The 21,517-nt window shown below is 36.8% G+C and overlaps 3 protein-coding genes across 6 annotated transcripts; all 3 read right to left on the reverse strand.

The window, feature by feature from the left end:
• Positions 1 to 457: 457 nt before the first annotated feature.
• Positions 458 to 11,666, reverse strand: slc22a17 (solute carrier family 22 member 17). The gene is made up of 10 exons (XM_047810894.1): positions 11,151 to 11,666; positions 8,458 to 9,010; positions 6,751 to 6,854; positions 6,473 to 6,627; positions 5,218 to 5,383; positions 3,498 to 3,613; positions 3,176 to 3,281; positions 2,773 to 2,996; positions 2,369 to 2,480; positions 458 to 1,936 (listed from the first exon to the last, which is right to left on the reverse strand). The coding sequence occupies exons 2-10, from the start codon at positions 8,926 to 8,928 to the stop codon at positions 1,660 to 1,662; spliced, it is 1,731 nt and encodes a 576-aa protein (XP_047666850.1). The 5' UTR covers positions 8,929 to 9,010; positions 11,151 to 11,666; the 3' UTR covers positions 458 to 1,659.
• A 1,263-nt stretch (positions 11,667 to 12,929) lies between these two features.
• cebp1 (CCAAT/enhancer binding protein (C/EBP) 1) lies at positions 12,930 to 17,321 on the reverse strand. 4 transcript variants are annotated; one of them, XR_007140171.1, is made up of 5 exons: positions 17,161 to 17,321; positions 16,664 to 16,963; positions 16,184 to 16,535; positions 13,930 to 14,135; positions 12,930 to 13,532 (listed from the first exon to the last, which is right to left on the reverse strand). XR_007140171.1 is itself a non-coding variant. In XM_047811493.1 (4 exons), exons 2-3 carry the CDS (start codon positions 16,961 to 16,963, stop codon positions 16,218 to 16,220), a joined length of 618 nt encoding a protein of 205 aa, XP_047667449.1. In that variant the 5' UTR covers positions 17,161 to 17,321; the 3' UTR covers positions 12,930 to 13,532; positions 16,184 to 16,217. The 4 variants fall into 4 exon arrangements, 3 of the variants coding, with proteins under 3 accessions (XP_047667449.1, XP_027005322.1, XP_027005321.1); XM_047811493.1 differs by lacking the exon at positions 13,930 to 14,135; XM_027149521.2 differs by lacking the exon at positions 12,930 to 13,532 and having other exon boundaries at positions 13,806 to 14,135.
• A 1,052-nt stretch (positions 17,322 to 18,373) lies between these two features.
• LOC113644565 (elastase-1-like) lies at positions 18,374 to 21,123 on the reverse strand. The gene is made up of 8 exons (XM_027149519.2): positions 21,003 to 21,123; positions 20,730 to 20,836; positions 20,054 to 20,160; positions 19,764 to 19,892; positions 19,530 to 19,666; positions 19,079 to 19,224; positions 18,838 to 18,987; positions 18,374 to 18,441 (listed from the first exon to the last, which is right to left on the reverse strand). Exons 1-8 carry the CDS (start codon positions 21,034 to 21,036, stop codon positions 18,430 to 18,432), a joined length of 822 nt encoding a protein of 273 aa, XP_027005320.1. The 5' UTR covers positions 21,037 to 21,123; the 3' UTR covers positions 18,374 to 18,429.
• Positions 21,124 to 21,517: the final 394 nt, after the last annotated feature.

Raw genomic sequence — 21,517 nt, forward strand, 5'->3', positions numbered from 1 at the left:
AGCACAATGCCATTGTTTATAAAGCCAGAAGCATTTATAGCAGGCTTTTATATTGGAGTGAAATAGTAACAATAAACAAAACAAAAGAAAATCCTTGGATGTGTAAAGTTATTCCTTCAAAGTGCCTTTGGCAGATTACATTTTTATACACAAACACAATACATTTATTATAGAAAGCAGTGTAGCTTATAAAAAGGCATATGCTTGATGTCTTATGGCATTTCAAAATAGATCACAAATGCCTGATAGGAAAAAGGGTGTCCAGCTATGTGCCAAAGGGTTTGAATAATCTTACTAATGCCACATAGCATATTGGAGCCCAGCAACTACTTCAGCTGTTTTATAGAGTATTCCATTGTCCTAAAGACTAACATGTGCTAAGGATCAAATGTGTGTTCCAAGGGAGGTAAATAAACTGAAACAGTTGTAGGAGATGTGAATACAATACTAAGGTATATTTCTTTCATTTGCAGTATTCACTTTATCCTGGTCACGGTCATGGCATGACTGTGCGCTAATACACATCAGTCCATCACAGACCACATTACATCACATTCATATAAATACAGAGCCCAATTTCATTTTTAACATTTTATTTTCAATTAAATTAGGTTAAAGATTTATCAACATAATTACAGCACATTTTATTACTAGGTAAATAATCTTAAGCAATCAGTCAAGTGAAGTTTTATTTCTACTTTCAAGTAATATTGTTTTAGCAATTATTATAATAATCGTTAATTACTACCAACAGAAAATTAAGTGCGTTTTTTTTTTTAAACAAACCAAAAAAAAAAAACTGACAGAGGTGATACTAAAACAAAGCTGCATTAATCATTCCTTCGGTTTCTTTGGCCCATCTTCCATGCTTGCACTCAGTGGATGACCAAATGGAAATTCTAGTGCTTTTCTTCCCTGCACACTCATTAATACAGGGTGGCAAGATTCAGTCCTGTTCCTCTTCCAACACCAAAATGTCTTTAAGAATGCTACAGGAGTAAACCTATGTAACATAAATACTCCTTCTCTGTCGGCATGCCCCAGTCCAGCATACGCAAATCAGAATAATCAATACCGTAACGCCATTATAAACTACCCGTTTATAAATAACAGAAGAACTTGCAATAAAGTTGTTCTATTGTGCTGATCGGCCAGCAGGAGCACATTTCTATTTCCTCCCAAACCTTCATATTCTATTTCAGTTTAAACAGAGTATATTTTAGGTATTTACAAAACTGTAGTATTTTGAGCCCTTGCCTGTGTGGGTTGATGTAATTGAGAGTCACTCAGTGCGATATGGGCAATACACACTTGTATTATGTCTGTGAAGGTGACTGTCCAGTGTGTTACTTTTTAGGGTTACCACCTGCTGCATGGTATATGAAGTTGGCACTCACTGCAATAGCCGTAGTTGAGCTCTGGGGTACTACAGAGCGCGGCTGGCTCCCTATACCATTGAGTTTCTCACCCCTCGCACTTCAGCAGGAGCCTGTATGGCTCTGCATGCTGTAGTTCCATTTATGCTTTAGGAATGATTACAGAATGGTAGATTAAGAAGGCTTGTCCCAAGTGCCCCCTCTCATCCTCTGCCACACAGACATGGTGAGAGTCATGGGGAGTGGCTGAGGAGAACAGGTGTATGTAAGTGTACTATGAAGGCTAGGTCTCTGGATTTGGTGTGGCAAGCAATGGAACATTGTCCCTCCTTTTCCTGCCCAGTGGCGGGCGCCTGAATTGTTCACCATCAGCCAGTGTCTGTGGCAGGGGCTTTCGTTTGCTCTCCGGAAGTAGCAGAATGGACAGAACAGCCAGCAGGGCAAGAGAAGAGTATACTACATGGTGCAGGAAGTAGCCGTAGTGGTTGCGCAGGTCCATCAGAGGAGAGCTAAGACGACCTACGCAGCCAAGAGCCAGGATAGCACCAACCCCACTTCCCCTAGAAAGACCAAGGAAAATGTGTATGGTTTATAATATAGTTTAATAAATACAAATACCAATGTGTGCCTGTAGCAAACTGGATTTTAGAACTGAAACTTAATTGATCTGATTATTGCTCTGATCGGTATTGATCTGGTATATAAATATATATATATTTTTCAATATAACCATTCTTTTATTTTGCCAAATAAAAAGGCTTTTTCCATATAAAAAGCTCCATAAAAAGGGCCACAGGTTTCCATATAAAAAATGGAATGTTACATGAAAGCTACTGGAACAAATTTCACCATTCAAAAACTTAAAAGATCATGATCTACTTTGTAGGTTCTGGAACGCCAGTACGTTGTGCCTTGTTTACTGATCACATATAGTGAATATAAAGCCATTCAGCCTAACTGTGAGTTATATTTTAATAAGTGTAAAGTGTTACCTAATGATGGTGGGCATGATTTCAGCAGTAAAGAGGACACACAGGGAGGCAGCAGCCTGTGATGAGAAGAGGCCCATCACAGAGAATACTGTAATGGCTGATTCACTCAGATCTACAAACAGAAATCATGAAGAGTCAACTATTAAGTCCACAAGCAGAAAACTGTGTGTGTGTGTGTGTGTGTGTGTGTGTGTGTGTGTGTGTGTGTGTGTGTGTGTGTGATTTAATACTTCAGCAGGTACAGTATTTACCATTTGTGTGATAATACATATTGTACTACTGCTCTGCCATCGTGCTAGAAATGTCCCCAAAGCCATCTCCATTCTTTTAAATGTCATCTCAAATCTCAAAATTCAACATTAATTTTTAATTCAAAAATTTTTATTAGCAAAATCTGCACTCACACTCCATCAGGCCCAGTAAAATGAGAGAGGCGAGCCCTGTCATTGTCATGGCTAGTAGAAGAATCCCACGGCGACCACATCGGTCCACTGTTGCCCAGAGCAACAGCCAAGCTCCACCTCCTGCACAGACAGACAGTAGGTAGGTCCAATAGAAACTGGGACTAGTGCCTCGGACATCGCCCCTGAAGGAGCTGTAACAGTGACTAATGCCATGAGAGATGAACCTGAGAGAGACAGTAGGAAAAGGAAAGAGAGAAATTATATCCAGAATTAAAATAAAACATATTCTTTTCTATAACTCTATTATTCTTATTGGGATACCTAATAGTAAGTGTGTCCTGAAGGTCTAGGCATCATATAAACTAAAAAAGTAGGCATTTAATATGGATATAAATTGACTTACGAGGTAAAGCCCAGGACACACATGTTTTTCCAGATGTTTCGACTCTGGAGTAACTCTGGGAAGGACAAGTGAGGACGACCACTCTGTGGGGACTCTGACTCCATCTCTACAGGAACATCATAACAGGTCACATTTACAATCCAAATGGTCAAACATGATACATTTATTAATCCCACCACAGAACATGAAGACTCAAACTGAAACACTTCTAAATGGCTGTATTCTAAAGGAAAACAAATCTACAACTATTTAGCAAGTGCTGTGCAACTTCAGCGTTTTCACTGTAAACTAGGCAGGTAATGAGTTGTGTTTGTGAACAGACCTGTGAAGCCATCATCTTCTCTTTGTCGCTCACTGTGTTCACTAAACGAGTTCATGTCAGCTGCTCTCTCTGAGAGCAATAACCACCGTGGAGACTCTGGAAAAACACCTGGAATACTAAAGACAGGCATACAGATAAACTGTTTGTTGCCAAGTTGTTTAAAACAAAAGGCAAAACAACACAATTTACACTTTAATGCTAGCAGAGAGGTCTGGAGTGGTAAAAAAATTGCTGATTCACTGTTACAGACAGGTGCTAATGGAACCTGCTAATGTCTTCCTGTTTCTGAAGGAATTTAATCTCAATAAGGTTTAATCACTCTCGGTTGTCAGATGTAGTCAGTTGGCATTCATCACTTTATACTTAATGACTTTTTTGTGCTTATGGAATTGCTCTGTCAGGACCCTGTATAGTCAGGACCTCCCCTTATTTAAAGGTGCCCTTCCACACAAAACCGTTTTTACTTGTATTTTTTGATATGTGTTAGGTCCATATGTGTTTGTGTTGTGTTGGGAATGTGAAAATGAACTGCTACCTCCCCTGTCAGTTCTAGCCACTTAAAAGAAATAAGCGGAGAAATCAGGTCAGTAAGAAAAGCTGCTCAGAGTGACGTAGAAATGATCGAGCTCATTACTATTCATGAGCTCTCCCACTTGAGACCGCGCCCACAGAATTCGTGTAGCTCAGTGAGTTTCCTATACAGCAAGGATGGCTGAACTTCAACGGTCAGGTTTTTTGCGAGCCAAAACTTATTAGGCTAATACATTGGTATAAATTCGGCTGCTTATTTAAGGGATAATTGTAAATTGGTAATAATAGGGGTATTGTCCACGGGTATTTGCGATTCAACGTCTTAGCTGACTTTCACCTTCAATTGAATTATATTGAAATAATTGAACAGATCTCTCGCAGAATGATATGAAAGACGTGAATTAAAAGCACAAAATACGTTGCCATTCACTGCGGTTATTATATAGCCTAATTATATAGATTTAACAGACCTCGGAAGACCCATTCATGTGAATGAAACTTTATGCAGCAGCACTCTGAAGAAAATGCAGGGATCACCCTTTTTGTCATCTACACACATTTGGCCACTAGCTAATTAAAAGTGATAATGTCAGAAGACAATTGCCACGAATACATTTTATTACGTTTCAAAATGCTTGATGGTTTACTTAAATAGTTAAATTACCATCCAGATACATCCATGGATAAACAAGCTGGTTGTGGTTCTTCTGTCTCCTCTTCAGATTCAGGGTCATATATATATATATATATATGACCCTATATATATATATGGCAATATACCTGAAGAAGCCATTCTGCCGCAATTCCAGGTGATTGTAAACAAAGTTCCTCTATCCTAGGCTATTTATTGCGCTGGGTGAATGAATAGTCATGCTCTCATATCCTAGCAGTTAGCCAATCGGAGCCAAGCAGCATAGCTCATTGAATATTAATGAGAACTGGCGCAAATCGAGCTGATTCTTCCTGCAGGCTTTCTATACCACACTAGAATGGCTTGAAACAAGGTAACCAAGGCATTCTTTCCACAAAAAAAGTTACAGTGTCCATGGTAAACGTCAGACATTACCACAAAAGTAATGAAATACGTGTGGCAGGGCACCTTTAAAGCTAACTAAGCCCAAGCCTAACCATTATGCACTGTACAGTTTCAAAAATGTCCGACTTGAAACATTTCCCAGCAGTCCCTCACCCATAGCAGAGGAAAAGAGAAAGAGGTGCTGCTCCAGTTCCTATCACCCCCCTCCATGTTGGGCATCCAACAGCTACTCCCAGCAATAAGAGTTCCCCAGCAACTGTTGTAAGTCCCGCAATCATGGTCACCAGGAGACGCAGTGAAGGGTCACATAGTTCCAAACCTTTCATCAAGCAACAAGACAGCAACAAAAGCAAATTCATATATCCATTGTCATGAACAAAACAATTAAGATTATAGAGTAAATAAATGTATTATCATTATCATCATGGTATAATAACGATGATAATGCCATAGCACTGCTGAATACTTCATTGGCTGATTAATTTTCTATAACAAACTGAAGTGAAGTGATCTTTCTTTTTTATATGACAGTTGCTGCATTTTGTAAAGTGACTTATATTTTATCTCATTTTATCTTATTTTATCTGAGCAGTTGAGGGTTAAGGGCCTTGCTCAAGGGCTCATAAGTGACAGCTTGGTGGACCTGGTATTCAGTCATAAGCTTCTGACCAGTAGTCCAACACCTTAACCACTAAGCTACCACAATATAAGTAAGTTTTAGCTAAGTTAAGTGAGTGAAATTGTTGTGCATGCCCTACATATACAATTTATATAACAATGATATAATATTTTATTCTCAGAGGAGATATTTATTTAACATTTTGAAAGAAGTCTCTAGAGTCCATACTTTGTGTCAATCAAGGTAAAGCTGTGTTAAGGAAGTCTTAAGAACTGAGGTTAATATAAGAAGCTGTGTTTATTTGAGACTTAACTTAAAGGGACAGTCTGGTGGAGGAATAGCTGTTTATATAGGAGCTGCTGTAATATAAGTGAAAATTGGAACTAACTTTTTTTTTTAAATATATATTTAAAAAGGTTTAAATACTCTATAAGCAGTTAAAAATGTGTCCTTTGTACATGAATTTAAAATATTGCAAGCACTGACAGATATAAAACATGGCAGAACATGCTTGTATTTGAATATAATTAACATCGGGGTGGTATTACAGGCCACATCAGTCCATCCCTGCATTGGTTTCTTTCTTACGACATCACATCCTGAAGTGTTTCAATTATTATTCTTAAAAATGCATTACAGTTCATGTTTCTGATAGCATCTACTCTCATTAACTAATGTGTCATATATCAACACAAGAGCTAATGGCCCCTGCATTTTAGCTGTACTCATACACACACACATCAGACTTAATACTTGATTTATGTCTCATTCAAGATGCACACTACTTACGACCAACATATAGCACAAGATAAACGCCAGCAGTGGCTGCAGCTAAGCAGAACCGCATGGCAATGAACATGGCGGGTGAAGGAGACACACACACCAGTATGCCAAAAACCACAGACAAAGTGAGCGAGATGAGGAGGGTCTTCATCCGGCCCAATCTGAGGAAGGGACAAACCATTGTGGAGACCTTATATACCAGGACATTTACCCAAACACATTGTTTCTACACACACTGAAAATCAATGAAATTTTAACATTGTTGATCATTGATCTCTTCTCACCGGTCAGCAGCATATCCAAGGCCCAGGCAGCCTATGAGGACGCCCAGTATAAAGCACACTTCCTCTACTGGGACCAGCCAATACTGAGAGCACACCAGATTCCACTGCCAAGACAGGAGACAGGAAGTAAGGAACTGACAGGTTCAACATGACAACACAACATGTTAATGAAATGTTGATAATTGAAATTATAATTCAACCTTTTTAGAGTATGCATAAAAAATACAACACCAACAGGAAAACTACAATGGTCTTCCTCAGTTAAGCTAAACTAGCACATACAGTATTATATAATAACTGTTTTACTACTCAGTAAAAAATATATATCTAAAAACAACAACAAACTAAACCGATAGTATTTTATAGACATATCAAAAATCGACTGAGTATCATTCAGGCCTTCAAACGTGGCATGATATTATTGCTTATTCACCCAGATACTACATAGTTCTCTCTGTACAGAGTTGTGTGTTTGCAAAGCTCTGGAAAAATGCAAGGCATGTGGAAAAATCGGTTTGGTAACTCATCAAACAAGTTCTAAAGCAGTTTACCAAGCATTTAGTAATTATGATGAGAATGCAACTCCTGCTGTGCTTAATTTTTTTCTGCATGCCCACACCCTGAAAATGGCAGTGCCACTTAACCTGGTTCCAAATTATGCAAACTTCAACTTCCAGCTGTGACTGAAGTGCTGAAGTTCCACTTTAAAGCATTACTGAAAGTCTCTTAAGGTTGTTAAACTCCCATAATAAACACAGTGGTTGCTATGTGATGTATGAAGCAAATTATTTTCAACTTTCCATGAGCTGTGCCTGCTTACGACCTGTGCTTTAATTCTCTAAGCAGGCAGTGGGGAAAACATGCTTAAAATACCTCAGTGAGACACAGAATTATGGTTCACAGAAATGCACACACACACCTACAAAAACTAACAACACCTCAGAGAACCCCTGTGTACTATGTCGTACTGATACGATTGACACCAGGCTTCCGTACACTCAGGGTATAAACATGTGCACTGTTTGCGTTACTAGGCGTAGATTTTCAAACTAAAATAATTCCCATAGCGTGCCAAGTACCAGCTATAGGAAAGTGGTGCATTAATTAAAATGCAAAAGAACCCTAAAAGCCATTGAAGTCACTTTGTGACCTTGTGTAATAGGTAAACCAATGACAATATAATTATGGTTTAAACCACAAAGGGAATTATGATTAACATATGCGAATGAGTGGAAGACAGGCTATGTTTCCACCACACCACTGCTGGAGAAGGGACACTCAAATCAGTTACTCTCAAAATCTGACTATAATACATGTATGCGTCACAGACACAAAGGTTTCTGAAATCAAAATATTAATTTCATAGCTTTATCCTAGACATATCGATCTATTCAAGAATAATGTCAAACATGTATAAGGTTAAAAGAAATCCTGTTTAATAATATCTTTAGAATGGCACATACTTTTCAGAAAACATCGGGCATAGTTTTAGCTGCACTACTTGGAAAGTCTGTATAAATAAAAATCTCAGCAACCCATCATCAGTAATAATTAAATGATAATTAAACTTCTGGATGTTCATTTTATAAATACAGCTTCTATTTTTTGATTTGTTTAAAATATAATGTTTAAAACGTATTTGTAAAATGTATGAAAAGACGATGTTTCTGATATTAATTAAAATTTTAATATCATTGAAAATATTACCTCAGTGACAATGTTATTCCTCAGGCCTTCTGTGACATTAAAGTCCCAACCAACCTCACAGTCCACTACACCAGAGCGTGTGCCATTAACAAACAGGTACTGGGTGCACTGAGAGAGTCCCCCGCTGTCGCCTTCCCTAGTACCCTTCTCCCAGGGCAATGAGGCATTTAGCACCTCCTCTGTGGGGTTGGATACTGACAGGTGACAGTGATGGGGTGATGCCAGGGTTAACAGTGGGTCAGAAGACAGCAGGAAGGCCAAGAAGAGGTTGGGTAAGATGGAAAGCGCAATGAAGAGTCTCTGTTTTTTTCGGCCCAGGGCCATCACCATTACCTCTCCTGTAGGTGGCAGTGAGGGAGGCACTGGGATTGTGGAGGGTGCAGGAGAGGATGGGGCAGGGGATGAGGGCAGAGAGGGAGGTGGAGGAGGGCAGGGGCAGGGAGAAGCCAGGGGAGAGGGTGGGGATGTCATGGTTCGATGTGAGAGGTCAGCGAAAAGCCGTCTGCTGTGTTGTAAGGAGTCCGGCGATTCGCACCTGGCTTTGGACTCACCCCTTAATGTTGGTGTAAGAACAGGGGAAATAAAGGTGTAAGTGAGAGAGAGAGAGAGAGAGAGAGAGAGAGAGAGAGAGAGAGAGAGAGAGAGAGAGAGAGAGAGAGAGAGAGAGAGAGAGAGAGAGAGAGAGAGAGAGAGAGAGAGAGAGAGAGAGAGAGAATATTTTAGATTTTGGTTTCTTTTTTATCATTATTTCCTTTTCTGTCCAAAGGAGAAAAAAAAAAACATATAACAAAAAAAAAAACAACATAAAATCATTGCTATTACATTTCTATTTTATACTGTTATATCAGAATCTTTTAACTATTATCAAATTATCTTTGGTAAAAGACTTAACAAATACTGAAATACCTGAAATACTGCCTTGTCTACATGCCTACTAATATATTTTTACCATTGCCTTGGGAATCAATGAAACCATGGTTCATTCTGACCGGAGAAAAAGACAGACGTCAGATACAGTGTCCTAAACACCTGGAATAAACTCCAGAGGTCCTTGAAATGCTGTTCTCATATGACACTGAGCAGGTTAAACATGTAACCCATTAAGAACTAATGTATTTCAGCCAGTGGGTTAAAGAATTTCAAACATTTGAGATCTTAACAGCTCCATGAGACTAAATGGAGAAGGTGAAGCAGTTATGCATAATTGTCTCTCTTCTTTCATTCTCTGGTTGTCAAAATCAGCACAAACTTGTACATTTTGTATAGTATCAAAGCAGAAAAGCCATTCTAGTCATTTTAATCAGCTCACTCAGAGTTTTATGCTTAGATATCGAATTCTTTAATCTGATTAGTCATGTCTTGATTAAATTTTTTTAATGTCAATGCTCTGCCAATGATGTTGGCTGTAATTCAAATGAAAAGTTAACATCAAGAGGCAGAAGAAAGAGGCTGGTGAGTGAAGAGGCTGCTATAACATAAGTGATAACAAGTGATAGTGTCTTTCAGAGGCACCAATACTGTACAAAAATGGTTGAAAAAAAGCACAATGTGTCAATCGGTTATATATGATTCATTGAGAACATGCTGTGATATAAGAGCAATTAAACATGTGCTGTTATAGAAACATAATCTACTTTGCTTCAGACTGTATCACACCAACCCAGTAGGTACAGTATACCTTATTGTTATACATTACTTATATCTTCAATTATTTTTTATGTTTTATTTTTTATGATCTTCTACTGTAAATGTAAAAGTGTGTGTGTGTGTGTGTGTGTGTGTGTGTGTGTGTGTGTGTGTGTGTGTGTGTGTGTGTGTGCATTTGTGTTTGTTTGTTTGTGTTTGTGTGTGAGTGTGTGTGTTTGTTTGTGTTTGTGTGTGTTTGTTTGTGTGTTTACATTACTTATATCTACAATATGTTTTATTGATCTTGCATTTTACTGTAAACATAAAAAAATGCAGTATATATAACTATAATTATATTTTTTGATAAATATATAATATAAATTTCATTATATAATTGTATGTTTGCATCCGGTTTTCATTGTTTAATTGGATATTTGTATTTAAGAACTGGTGTAGGAATAGGAAGGAGTTTGTGTTGCTGACAGGAAAAATAGTGAAACTATGTGAGTACTGAAGGAGAAAACACTGTAATAAATCACCAAATTACAGGAAAATACTCAGAAAATGCACAAGTGTCCATATTAAAGCTTACACATTACAGGGTTAATGATGAACTTGTGTAAATGGATGTCTCTGTGCAGTAGGTCTCACAACTACTGTCATCCAGCTGAAGTTCATTTTCAATCATCTGTAAAGCTTCTTAATATCTTTAAGCTTTAAATATTAATATTTTTTCAGAATCTCAAGATGGAGAAATCGGAGTATATAGTGCGTAGTACAGCCTAGTGGCTGGATGTGAGTATTCCAGCATTACATAAGAGACACATTAGAGCTGGAGAAAAGTGCAGCATGTAAATAAACATGAAAGGAGCAACACTGAAGCAGGTCGTTATAATATAGCTACAAAAAAGAGCCCTACTGGGCTCAGCTGTTTCCACAGTAACACACACACACACACACACACACACACACACACACACACACACACACATGAACAATGTAAACACTCCTGATTTCCTACACTAACATTATATTCCCATTGTAAGTGTGATATATAAGGGACTTACAGAGCCCTGTGATGATGGTGAGACTGAGAGCAAATCTCCCAAATGTCACTTTGTTAGAGAGCGCAGTAATATATATATATATATATCAGCAGACGATTTGTTTTCCTCTTTTTTCTTTTTCCCTTTTTTTTGGTAAAGAGCTCGTTTCATAACCGCATCGCCTTCCTACAATCGCGGGTCCTTTTCCCAGCTACTGTCCACTGTTCAAGTCTTCACGTTTTAACACTAATGTCCAGTGAGCACAAGACATCCGATGGCGTGGCCCAGTGGTGTACAAGTGGTCCTGTGTCCGAACAAAGGCTGTCGGTGCGCTGTCCTCCTGCCCGAGGTGCTGCTGCCCGACACAACACATGTAATAAAGGCTCAATGCAGACAAGCGGGTCTGAGACACTCACCACACACCGTGTGAACCGGTTTCCCTGGGACACAAAAAGGGCGGAAAAAAAACCTGCAACGGAACAACGTCCGGAAAACGCGACCAGACTCGGAAACCTTCGGCTCCTTTCGGCAGACTTTCCCATTTTTCCAAAAGAGCTGAGATTTCATAGTTCAGCCACCAGATGGAGCACTATATCAAAACAAATTGATACGTGTGTGTGTGTGTGTGTGTGTGTGTGTGTGTGTGTGTGTGTGTGTGTGTGTGTGTGTGTGTGTGTGTGTGTGTGTGTGTGTGTGTGTGTGTGTTTTCTGTGTGTGTTTGTGTGTCTGTGTGTTTGTGCCTGCGTGAGTTTGTGTGTGCATTTGTATATTTTTGTGTGTATTTCTGTGTTTGTGTGTGCCTGTGTAAGTTTGTGTGTGTCTGTGTGTGTTTGTTTGTGTGTATGTGTTTGTGTGTGTGTGTGTGTGTGTGTGTGTGTGTGTGTGTGTGTGTGTGTGTGTGTGTGCGCGCACGTGTGTATGTGTGTGTGAGTTTGTGTGTGTGAGTGCATGTGTTTGTGTGTGTATGTGTGTGTTTGTGTGAGTTTGTGTGTGTGTGTTTCTGTGTGTGTGCGCGTTTCAAAAAGTTTATATTTTATCACAGTTTCCTTTAATTCAGTTTACCATTACAGACATGCTGTTTAGTCAAATGTGGACAATAACTATCCACCCTCAAATCACATGAGGTCCAAGTTAATACTTATACGTTTGTTTGTTTTGAGTTGTTGAGTCAAAAAGTCGAACAATTTCAATAACTCAATAATCAAACCTTTGATGATGGGTTGTGATCTTCATCATGGTACGGACCCCTGGCTATGCTCCATGAAGACATCATTGAAAACCACTAGTGTAATGACTGTCTAATGTAGCTTTAATATCATATTTACTCACAAGTGAGGGATAAATTGGAATTCATGAATAGGTTTATTAATTATGTGTATAAATAAAGTGTGTAATAAAATGTATTTTAAGTTTACTTTGGTTTGCAATACTGCAGTGTATATGGCTTGCTGAATTTGTAAAATTGCTTAAAAAGCTTAAGATGAGAAATGTTATATGCTAAGCTTGTATTAGTATGTTTTACTCGTGAGTGTTCTCTAAAGGGAACCTTACAACACAGTGTTTCTACAGCGATTCCCACAGACACACTCCTAGTGAAAATCCTTCCCAGAAGAGTGGAGCTTATTATAACAACAAAAGAGTCTAAATCTGGAATATTCAATAAACACACATGCAAGTGTTTTTTTTTTATTATTATTATTTTATTAGTAGTTACAGATGCTTTCCTTTCAGAAAAGTCACATGAAAAAATTTTTAAAACTGTACTAAAACTTTTTTACATGATTCATTTATTGTTACGTGTTTTTATTATTATTATTATTATTATTATTATTATTATTATTATTATTATTGAAAACTTTGATCATGTGAAAAGTATGTGATTAAGGAGTATTTGTGCCACTACTTAAACTCTCCTTCACATTCGTGTTCATCTCCTCTTCAAGGTACTTTCTCACTCTCTGTTAATCACTCGTATTTTTCCGTTCTAGTGGTTTGTAGAATCACATTTATCTTATTCACAATTACAAAGAAATACTGAAGTTCACTCTAGATTTATTGGCTTTTAAATAATTGCAAGTCATTGGTCATTTGGTGTTGAGTAACACTGGGTTTTGAGGTGCTGAGACTGAGCTGAAATACTGTCTTTCCTAATCGTGTGGCCGTATTTCAGGCCTTGAACCACATATTACCCCATAGAGATTGGTGCAACAAACATTTGAGCACAAAGTTCTTTCACCATATATTCAGGTATATTTGTAAGATCTCTGAAGATTTTCCGCTCCAATCCTATCTTCTCCCCCTGCTCTTTCACTGTTTTCCCTCATGGCTCTAACAACCTGTCAGTTTGGTGTTATCAGCTCCAGACATCTGCTCTCATGGCTTAGTTTTAGCTTGGGGTAGAAACTGAAAACACACACACACACACACACACACACACACACACACACACACACACACACACACACACACACACACACACAAACAAAAAAAATTAACTGTTTGAAACACGCGCACACACACACACACACACACACACACACACACACACACACACACACACACACACACACACACACACACACACACACACACACACACACACACACACACACACACCACCTGGTATCATTGTGCCATCAATCTACTGTGTATCATATTTGCAGTGACACTATAGAGAAAAGGCAAAAGGCATTTTTAATCCCAAGTGAATATTATGGTGTGAGAACAAACAGATGACAAGGCCTGATAACACTGGATCACCAGCAAACACAGACAAACAAGCAAAAAAAAAAAACCAAACCCTAATGCATGTCCACTTCCCACTCGCTATCTGTGTGTCCTCTGACTGCAGTGGCAGCCACAGGAAGGCTCATAAAGCCATGCTTGTTGATGGTATCTCCAGTTCTGTGTCCCACACAATGATGAAATCATACCCGTCCCACCAGAGCTGGGCCTCTGCTCTTCCCCATGCAAAAATCCTGTGTCATTGTGTCAGTTAGCAAGAGGCTGTAGGTGAAATAAAGGGGTAGGAGGCTTAATAATAATGTAGTTGATAACATGCTACAAACCAAAAAATGGAATAGTTACAAAAATAGTTAAAAATAAACTTTGGAAATATTACTATTCTTATTGGTAGTGATGGAAAGCATCCAAAACTCACTAACTAGAATATTGCTAAAACTGGCACAACTAATCTGAAAATGTTCTATGATAACTTACCAATGGAGTTAGACTGAAGTGAACACCATGTTTCAATTAATAGCATTATATTAGAAAGGTAACTTTAGCTGGTTAGCTAGCTCATGTTAATCCATTCATGTTTCCAACTATATAGAAGAGGAATAGAAATCACATAAACACATACATTACAGCATACTGAAATTCCTTCTTCACATATCCCAGCTTTGGAAGTTGGTGTTAGATCACCTCTGTACCCAGGGAGGGGGTAAGTTAAGGGCCTTGCTCAAGCAGCTTGGCAGTGCTAAGGCTTGAGCACCAATCTTCAAATCAACAACCCAGTGTCTTAACCACTTCCTTTAAAGCATTTTAAAAACTGAAGATAGCTGATAAATTGAGGCCATGAACACTCATCTGTCTCCATTTTCTCCAATATTTCTGCTACTAATTAAATAGTAATTCGAAGAAAACTACTTTATTCTAATTTAAATTATTTAAAATTGGTTCATACTAACTTTTAATTGGCTTAGAGTCTTCCAGTGTTAAAAACAGTCAACCATATAGTCTGGTACTGTAAGTAGAGTACTTGTAGTTTGCTACTTTCCACCTCTGGTTATATATCAAAAATCTTAAGTTGCAAATAATAATAATAATAATAATAATAATAATAATAATAATAATAATAATAATAATAATAATAATAAATGGTGGGTAATATTTTTTGGTTATTTCTCCATTATTGTTCGAGGATCCTTTCCAATAAGTTACCACTTGTATACGCTAGTTTATGTCTATTGGGACTTTTTGTTAAACCAACAACATTTGATAACATACAAGTCTTGTAAATTACCATAAAACATACATTATTGATATGAAATATAGGTTAAATGCAAAAGACTGCAGGCACTCAATTATCAATTAATTTAATGAGCGTTTCATTGATCATCATAAGTGATCATTATATCAGGTAACAAAAATAGTCAAAATTAATGGTTAAAATAAACTACTACTACTACTACTACTACTACTACTACTACTACTACTACTACTACTACTAATAATAATAATAATAATTTGTATTATTTTAAGCTTTGTATAATTTAAAACTTTTTGTATTATTTTTCTTATGTTCTGTAAAGCTGCTTTGAGATAATGTCCAATGTTAAAAGTGAAATACAAATAAATTTGAATTGAATTAAATTTGTTTTGAGTTTTGTGCTGTGAAAGATATTTTTCCTTCTCTCTTATTATGAATATTTTAAGTTATCGTTATTGGTGTTGTTGTACCCGTACAAGATACAGTGTGTGCTGAAGTTTCCGGTCGAAGTTACGATACTTAAGATTTTTTTATATCCCTGATAAATATATATCAACAGAATAGAAAACATTCTGTAGAAATTCTGTACTTGTTAATGAAGACACAGTCAGAAACACATTACAAGCAGAGCTGATGAAGGTTCTATGAATGAAACATCTGATTGTTCTTGAAACTTTGTTTAATTCACTTCTACCACATAATACTACAATAAAAACAGAAGTATGCTGCATTTAATCCCTGAATTCTTGGAAAATAAAAAAAAAATTACATTTGCTCTAATATATGTCAAAAAATCTTGAGCATTGATGTGAAGGCAAAATCCCCCTGTATGGTCAATTACATAATGAATTTCTGAACATTAAAAAATTAACAAAAGGGTGTCATTTTCATTTTAGTGGGTTAATTGAATACACAATGAAAGTTATCCTGACTGTCCATTTCAGCCTGAGTATTGTTTTACAGACCTTCCTATTGAAACAAACTGAGTGTGTATTTAACAGTGTAATCTTACAGTCTTTACAATCCTCAATGATGTTATTTTGCAATCAGGTCCACTAACCTGATAACTAAGGTAAGTGAGTTTCTAAGGTCACTCAACAGTGCTCTTCAACTCCTATGTCACTGACTTTGCTCGGTATGTGGCGATGAGAGAGATGGCGAGTGAGCATGTCCACTTCATGGTTAAGCTGATCGATGTGCTGTAGCAGCCTATGATTTTCCTCCTGAAGTTCCAAGGCCTTTTGCTGAGTGAGCTGGATACGCCGACGTGCTTTATCCCGGCTCTTCCTCACAGCGATGTTGTTGCGCTCACGTCTCACCCGGTATTCCACGCTGTCCTTATTCAGACCTCTCTTCTGACCTGGCTGTCGATATGTGGATGGAGGTGGAGGAAGAAGGAACTGAGAAAACTCCTTTATCGTGTTTCCAGGTTCACAGAAGAGGCAGATTGAACATGAAAAAACAATTACTTGGCATGCAGTAAAACAATTGATGTAATATTGCACAAAAGTGGTGAGAATAAAAATAAAATGTCTTTTACCGGTTGTATAATGTGGCTGTGTTGTGCTGGTCTTTCCGCTGTTGAGTTTGAGCATGTCGAATAGGGCAAATACGCCATGCCCATCATCTGCTCACCGCTCCTATCATTTGTCCTGGAGAGTCCCTGAGACCCCATCGAATAGCCGTATGGTCCTTCCATCTGTGGAATGTGAGCAGTCAGGTTACTGGATGTTGAAGTGGTGGAGTCGGGAGCCAAAGCCATGGTGTTGACCAGTGAGGAGCATGAATGATTATTGGACGAGAAGATGTGAGCTGTAGAACGACTATGTGAGACTGACATCTAAGTGGACAAGAGATGATAAATAAGCAAAAATCTATCTAGTAGCTAGGAGAGATAAATATTTAGTCAAATTTAGTCATGTAAAGATGGCAGCACTTCCTCAATTCAGGCATGTAAATATAAATTCAAACAATATCGTCGTTTCTAGTGTTTGTTAGAGAGAAAACATGGTAAAATACAGGTGTAAAAAAAATTACCTTTAATTTGCCTTCTTCAGTACACACTTTGTTCCACAATCTTGCACCCAAACTGCTCTGGTCTGTCCACAAAATCCGTTATGATACAGGTACTTAAGAGATCATGACACCATCATTTCCTCTGTCACAACCCCCTTCTTTCTCTCTCTTTTTCTCTTTGCATCATATATTGGCTTTTCTGTGACTTTGGGGGATAAATGTAAATTAACTATATTTTTCCCATAAAATAATAATAACAATAATAGTTGTTTTTTTTTTAGGAATACACTATAAATCATGATAGCCTTAATTAGACTTGTGAACATTGTCAATTTTTCTAACTAATTTTTAATTTTTGTCATGCCAGAAAACGTAATCAATTGTCTTGACTGATTTTTCAGTTTTTAAGGCAGCAGAAGAACTTTTGTTTCTAAGAATAACCAGCTTGAAATGTCTTAATGTAGAAACATTAAGCAGAACATACACACACATCTTAATTATAATTATTCTGATATTTAAGCTAAAAAAAGAAACAATTATGCCGAATATATCTGTTGTCTGATATCAATTATAAATGTTTTTTACTGGTAAATGTTGCAGTTTTTCAATCTGTATGATTTACCAAACTAAAATAAACTGATTTATTATCAATTAAAAATATTTATTAAAACAATTAATCCATAATTTATACTTTTATCTTGTCTATAGAGCGTTCTGTATTAGAATCTAACGAATAAACATGTTCCTAGACCTGTATTTTAAATGATAAAGCTTAGACCAGAAAGCAGGACAGGTGGTAGAACCTGTAGAGGTTGACTGAAGACTGTAGAGCTACTAAAATGGACTAAACAGCTATTTAGTGTTCTGACCCCAGAACTCCTAAACCTGAGCATGAATACTGTCTTCTTAAATTAATACATTCCAGAAGTTTATTGATTTTTACAATCATTTAGCACAATGTGAAGTAGCATCGAAGCAGCTCTTACTTTTCTGTACCCCGATCGCATAATTAGGTCAATGACAAAAGCAAAAAAAAAAAAAAAAAAAAGACAAAATTATTACAATTCTGCTCTTCATAAGAATAAGTCGCTGTTCCTCACTGTTTAATATTTGTTAATCAAAGTCTTAAACTTCTATAATTAAGATCTGTTTCTATTTTTGGATTATAAATAATATATTGTATTTATTTTAGGCAACAAACAGACAAACAAACAAAAAAATAAATCGCACACCCTTTTATCATTCCTACAGATGGTCTTTTATTCAACAGCCACAAAGCATGTTGAGCTTTTACACCATTTCCTGTCAAAAAAACAAGAAGACATGTAAATAAAGGGAAGTAGACATTAATTCTCCATTGTAAATGAAATCGCTTTTGTTAACTGTCTATACTTTTGAATCAGGAATATTTTATAGTGCCAAACAAAATGTTATCATAATCAGTGTGATTAGCAATAAATGTTGTAGTTACACAAATTGTAATGTTTATCGTGTAAATTGTATTGCTGTTGCTATCGTCGGTCAGTCTGGCCTTTGGGTTTCATTTAGGTCTTTAATCTGAGTACATCTTATTAGCATAAACTATGAACATGTTGAAATTGGTGCAATTTCTAATCATTTTGAAATCACTAAGCTTCTTTAATAACAACACATTTAAGTCACATATATCTGGTTTAACAAAAAAAAGAGAAAACCTACAGAATACAGCCAATCATTGAAGGCAGACACACGAGTGAAGACCGTTGGCTTGCTGTAAAGGTTGCAGTTTACAGCAGAGCCAAAACTGACTACACCATGAACCCTCCAATAGCCATCAGTGAAGCAGTTCAGAGGCCCACCAGAGTCACCCTGAAATGATCAAATGGCCCACAGGATCAGGACAGAAGTTAATCACAACTATACTGAAACTGAATCGTCAAGGCTTGGAAAATATCTGTACCTGGCACCCAGAGGTAAAACCATCTCCCCCAGCACACACCATGGATTTCTTGACTGCACTGCCCCACCATCCAGGAGTTGAGCACAGAGAGTAATCCACAACACCAATGGGCGCCTCCTGCAGGATGTCTGGCATATAACCACCGGCTAAGGACAGGGTAATGTGAAACAAGGGCTTGTCAGATATTATAAATCACCATACATATTCGTTCCTGAGGTAACATAATGCATGTAGAAACTATAGAAATGCCAATGTCATTTAAAGTTAAAATTGTAATAATAAACAACAAAAAAAAATCAAACAAACAAACAAACAAATAAATAAACCCATACTTTAAGTAACAGATTGGTCTAAATTGCAATCATCTGGAGCAGAAGCAACTAGAAGCTTCTTAAACTTTAATCTGATTAAACAAAATTATTGCAGATAATTGTAAAAGTTCTTTACTCACTAGCCAGGAGTCCCCATCCAGTAATATAGCAAGTAAAGCCATTGGGCAAAATCTGACCAGGATAAGGCAGCTCTGCAATCGCTATATAACCATTGTTATATACCGGAGATTCCAACTTCATCAAGGCAATATCATTTCTGAAGGGAATGAAACACTCAATATAAGCACATAACATTAAATATGTTCATAAGTAAATGATAAAACATGGCACTGTTTACAAAAACAAAGTTATACCCATTTGCAAGGTCTCCAGTCCAGCCAGGATGAACTTTAATCCTCGTCACAGTATGAACCTGCTCACGGCCTTCAAACTTACTGAGATCATAGTCCCCCAAAACCACACGATAATTCTTGACATTGAAACTGAGAGAGAGATGAATTAATATTCCTGGTTCCAATATACGTATATAGTACTATGTTGTATGAGTATTTACTGTACATACAAAGGTTTGCACACTACTGTACATGCTAGGCTAGAAACACACATGGAAATTGTATTAGACAGAAGAGAGAAAAGGCCTCACTCAAGGATACAGTGGGCTGCAGTCATCACATAATTTTCACTAACAAGGGAGCCTCCACAAATATGAGCAAAGTCACCTGTGTTCCAGTTGTCATACTGCAGAGATATCTACAAAAACCCATAGAGCCAAACAGGGGATTATGTATCAAACTCAACAATTAACATCATTAACTTGTTTAAACACTCTTCCTTTTGGACACTAAACAGACAATAACAATTCACTATCATCTATGGGTGTTAGGAGAAAATGGATAATCACTTTATAATATTATTATTATTATTATTGTTAATATAATAAAAATAATAATTACAAAATAAATAATAATAACAATAACAATAACAATAATCATCATCATCATCATCATAACAACAATAATAATAATAATAATAATAATAATAATAATAATAATAATAATAATAATAATAATAATAATAATAATAATAATAATAATAATAAAAATAACAAATGTATTTTATTTGTGTAGAGCTTTTTACTAATTAACATTCTCTTAAGGCAGCTTTAAAGAAATATAAAATTTCAGAATATAAAATTACAAATTTTACAATTAAATTTACATTAATCCCCAATGAGTAAGCCTGAGGCAATGCTAGCAAGGAAAATCCACTTGAGACGATTTCATAGATGGTCAGTTTTGCCATTTCTATTAAATGATTACCTGCCATTTCCATGCATTTGGCCGAGCATTGGACCCCCCTACAACCTTCTCATTTTGGTCCTCATTGTCCACTGCCTTTCTGGGAAGGGCAGTGGCAGTGATGAGTCCTGCAAACCACAAATTCATTCAGAGCTATTAGGCAGAAGAGCAAAAATATAAAGAAGAACCAAAGGAAAATCAGTAAATAATACACATGCACTAAAATAACTAGACAGCTAAAACTACTTTTTCTGTATGGAGATTATGAAGAAAGTAAATGTGTTTATGTATTACCAATACAGGTCAAGAGAACCGCAAGGTGCATCATGCTGGATTGAATAGGTTTCCTTTAAGAATGATCTCATATATATATATACACACCTGACAGGAGTCAAGTTGTCTGACACAGGCAGGGGTTATTTACACTGGAATGGGTTAAGATTGTGATAAAAAATAGTCAAATAAAAGTCCCATACAGAAAGGTACGTGATATCTTTCTGGAGTGTTCATTGTTTTCTCTGGAAAAATACCCAAGACTCAAGGCTGTGAAAAAGAGCAGATGGGCCTAGATTTCTACTATGTATTTATTTTAAGCACAACTTCTGTATCTGTTGTTATTATTAATACAAGACAGTTCATGCAGAAAGTAGACTGGTGATTAGAAACTTTTAAAAACACCTTTACAAGTACAAACATAACACGTTAACACACTCAAGAATCTATCCATTAGAACACTTTAAACAACATCACACACACAAAAAAAGCAGTCAGTTAGTTAATGTATATTTATACACTTTTTTTAAAATATG

Source organism: Tachysurus fulvidraco, chromosome 3 (assembly GCF_022655615.1).
Source record: "Tachysurus fulvidraco isolate hzauxx_2018 chromosome 3, HZAU_PFXX_2.0, whole genome shotgun sequence".
NCBI lineage: Eukaryota > Metazoa > Chordata > Actinopteri > Siluriformes > Bagridae > Tachysurus > Tachysurus fulvidraco.

Bases quoted from the DNA above. Each gene is read 5' to 3' on its own strand.
- slc22a17 (XM_047810894.1), bottom strand. From the start codon at position 8,928: ATGACATCCCCACCCTCTCCCCTGGCTTCTCCCTGCCCCTGCCCTCCT. The intron at 3,614-5,217 runs GTGAGGGACTGC...GCCTGTCTTTAG, and splicing joins TCTCTTTTCCTCTGCTATGG to TATTCCAGGTGTTTTTCCAG. The intron at 2,481-2,772 runs GTGAGTGCAGAT...TTCTGTTTGTAG, and splicing joins TTTACTGGGCCTGATGGAGT to ATCTGAGTGAATCAGCCATT.
- cebp1 (XM_047811493.1), bottom strand. From the start codon at position 16,963: ATGTCAGTCTCACATAGTCGTTCTACAGCTCACATCTTCTCGTCCAAT. The intron at 16,536-16,663 runs GTAAAAGACATT...AACACGATAAAG, and splicing joins ACAGCCACATTATACAACCG to GAGTTTTCTCAGTTCCTTCT.
- LOC113644565 (XM_027149519.2), bottom strand. From the start codon at position 21,036: ATGATGCACCTTGCGGTTCTCTTGACCTGTATTG. The intron at 20,161-20,729 runs GTAATCATTTAA...GGGTTTTTGTAG, and splicing joins CAAATGCATGGAAATGGCAG to ATATCTCTGCAGTATGACAA. The intron at 19,667-19,763 runs GTATAACTTTGT...CATTCCCTTCAG, and splicing joins ACTGGAGACCTTGCAAATGG to AAATGATATTGCCTTGATGA.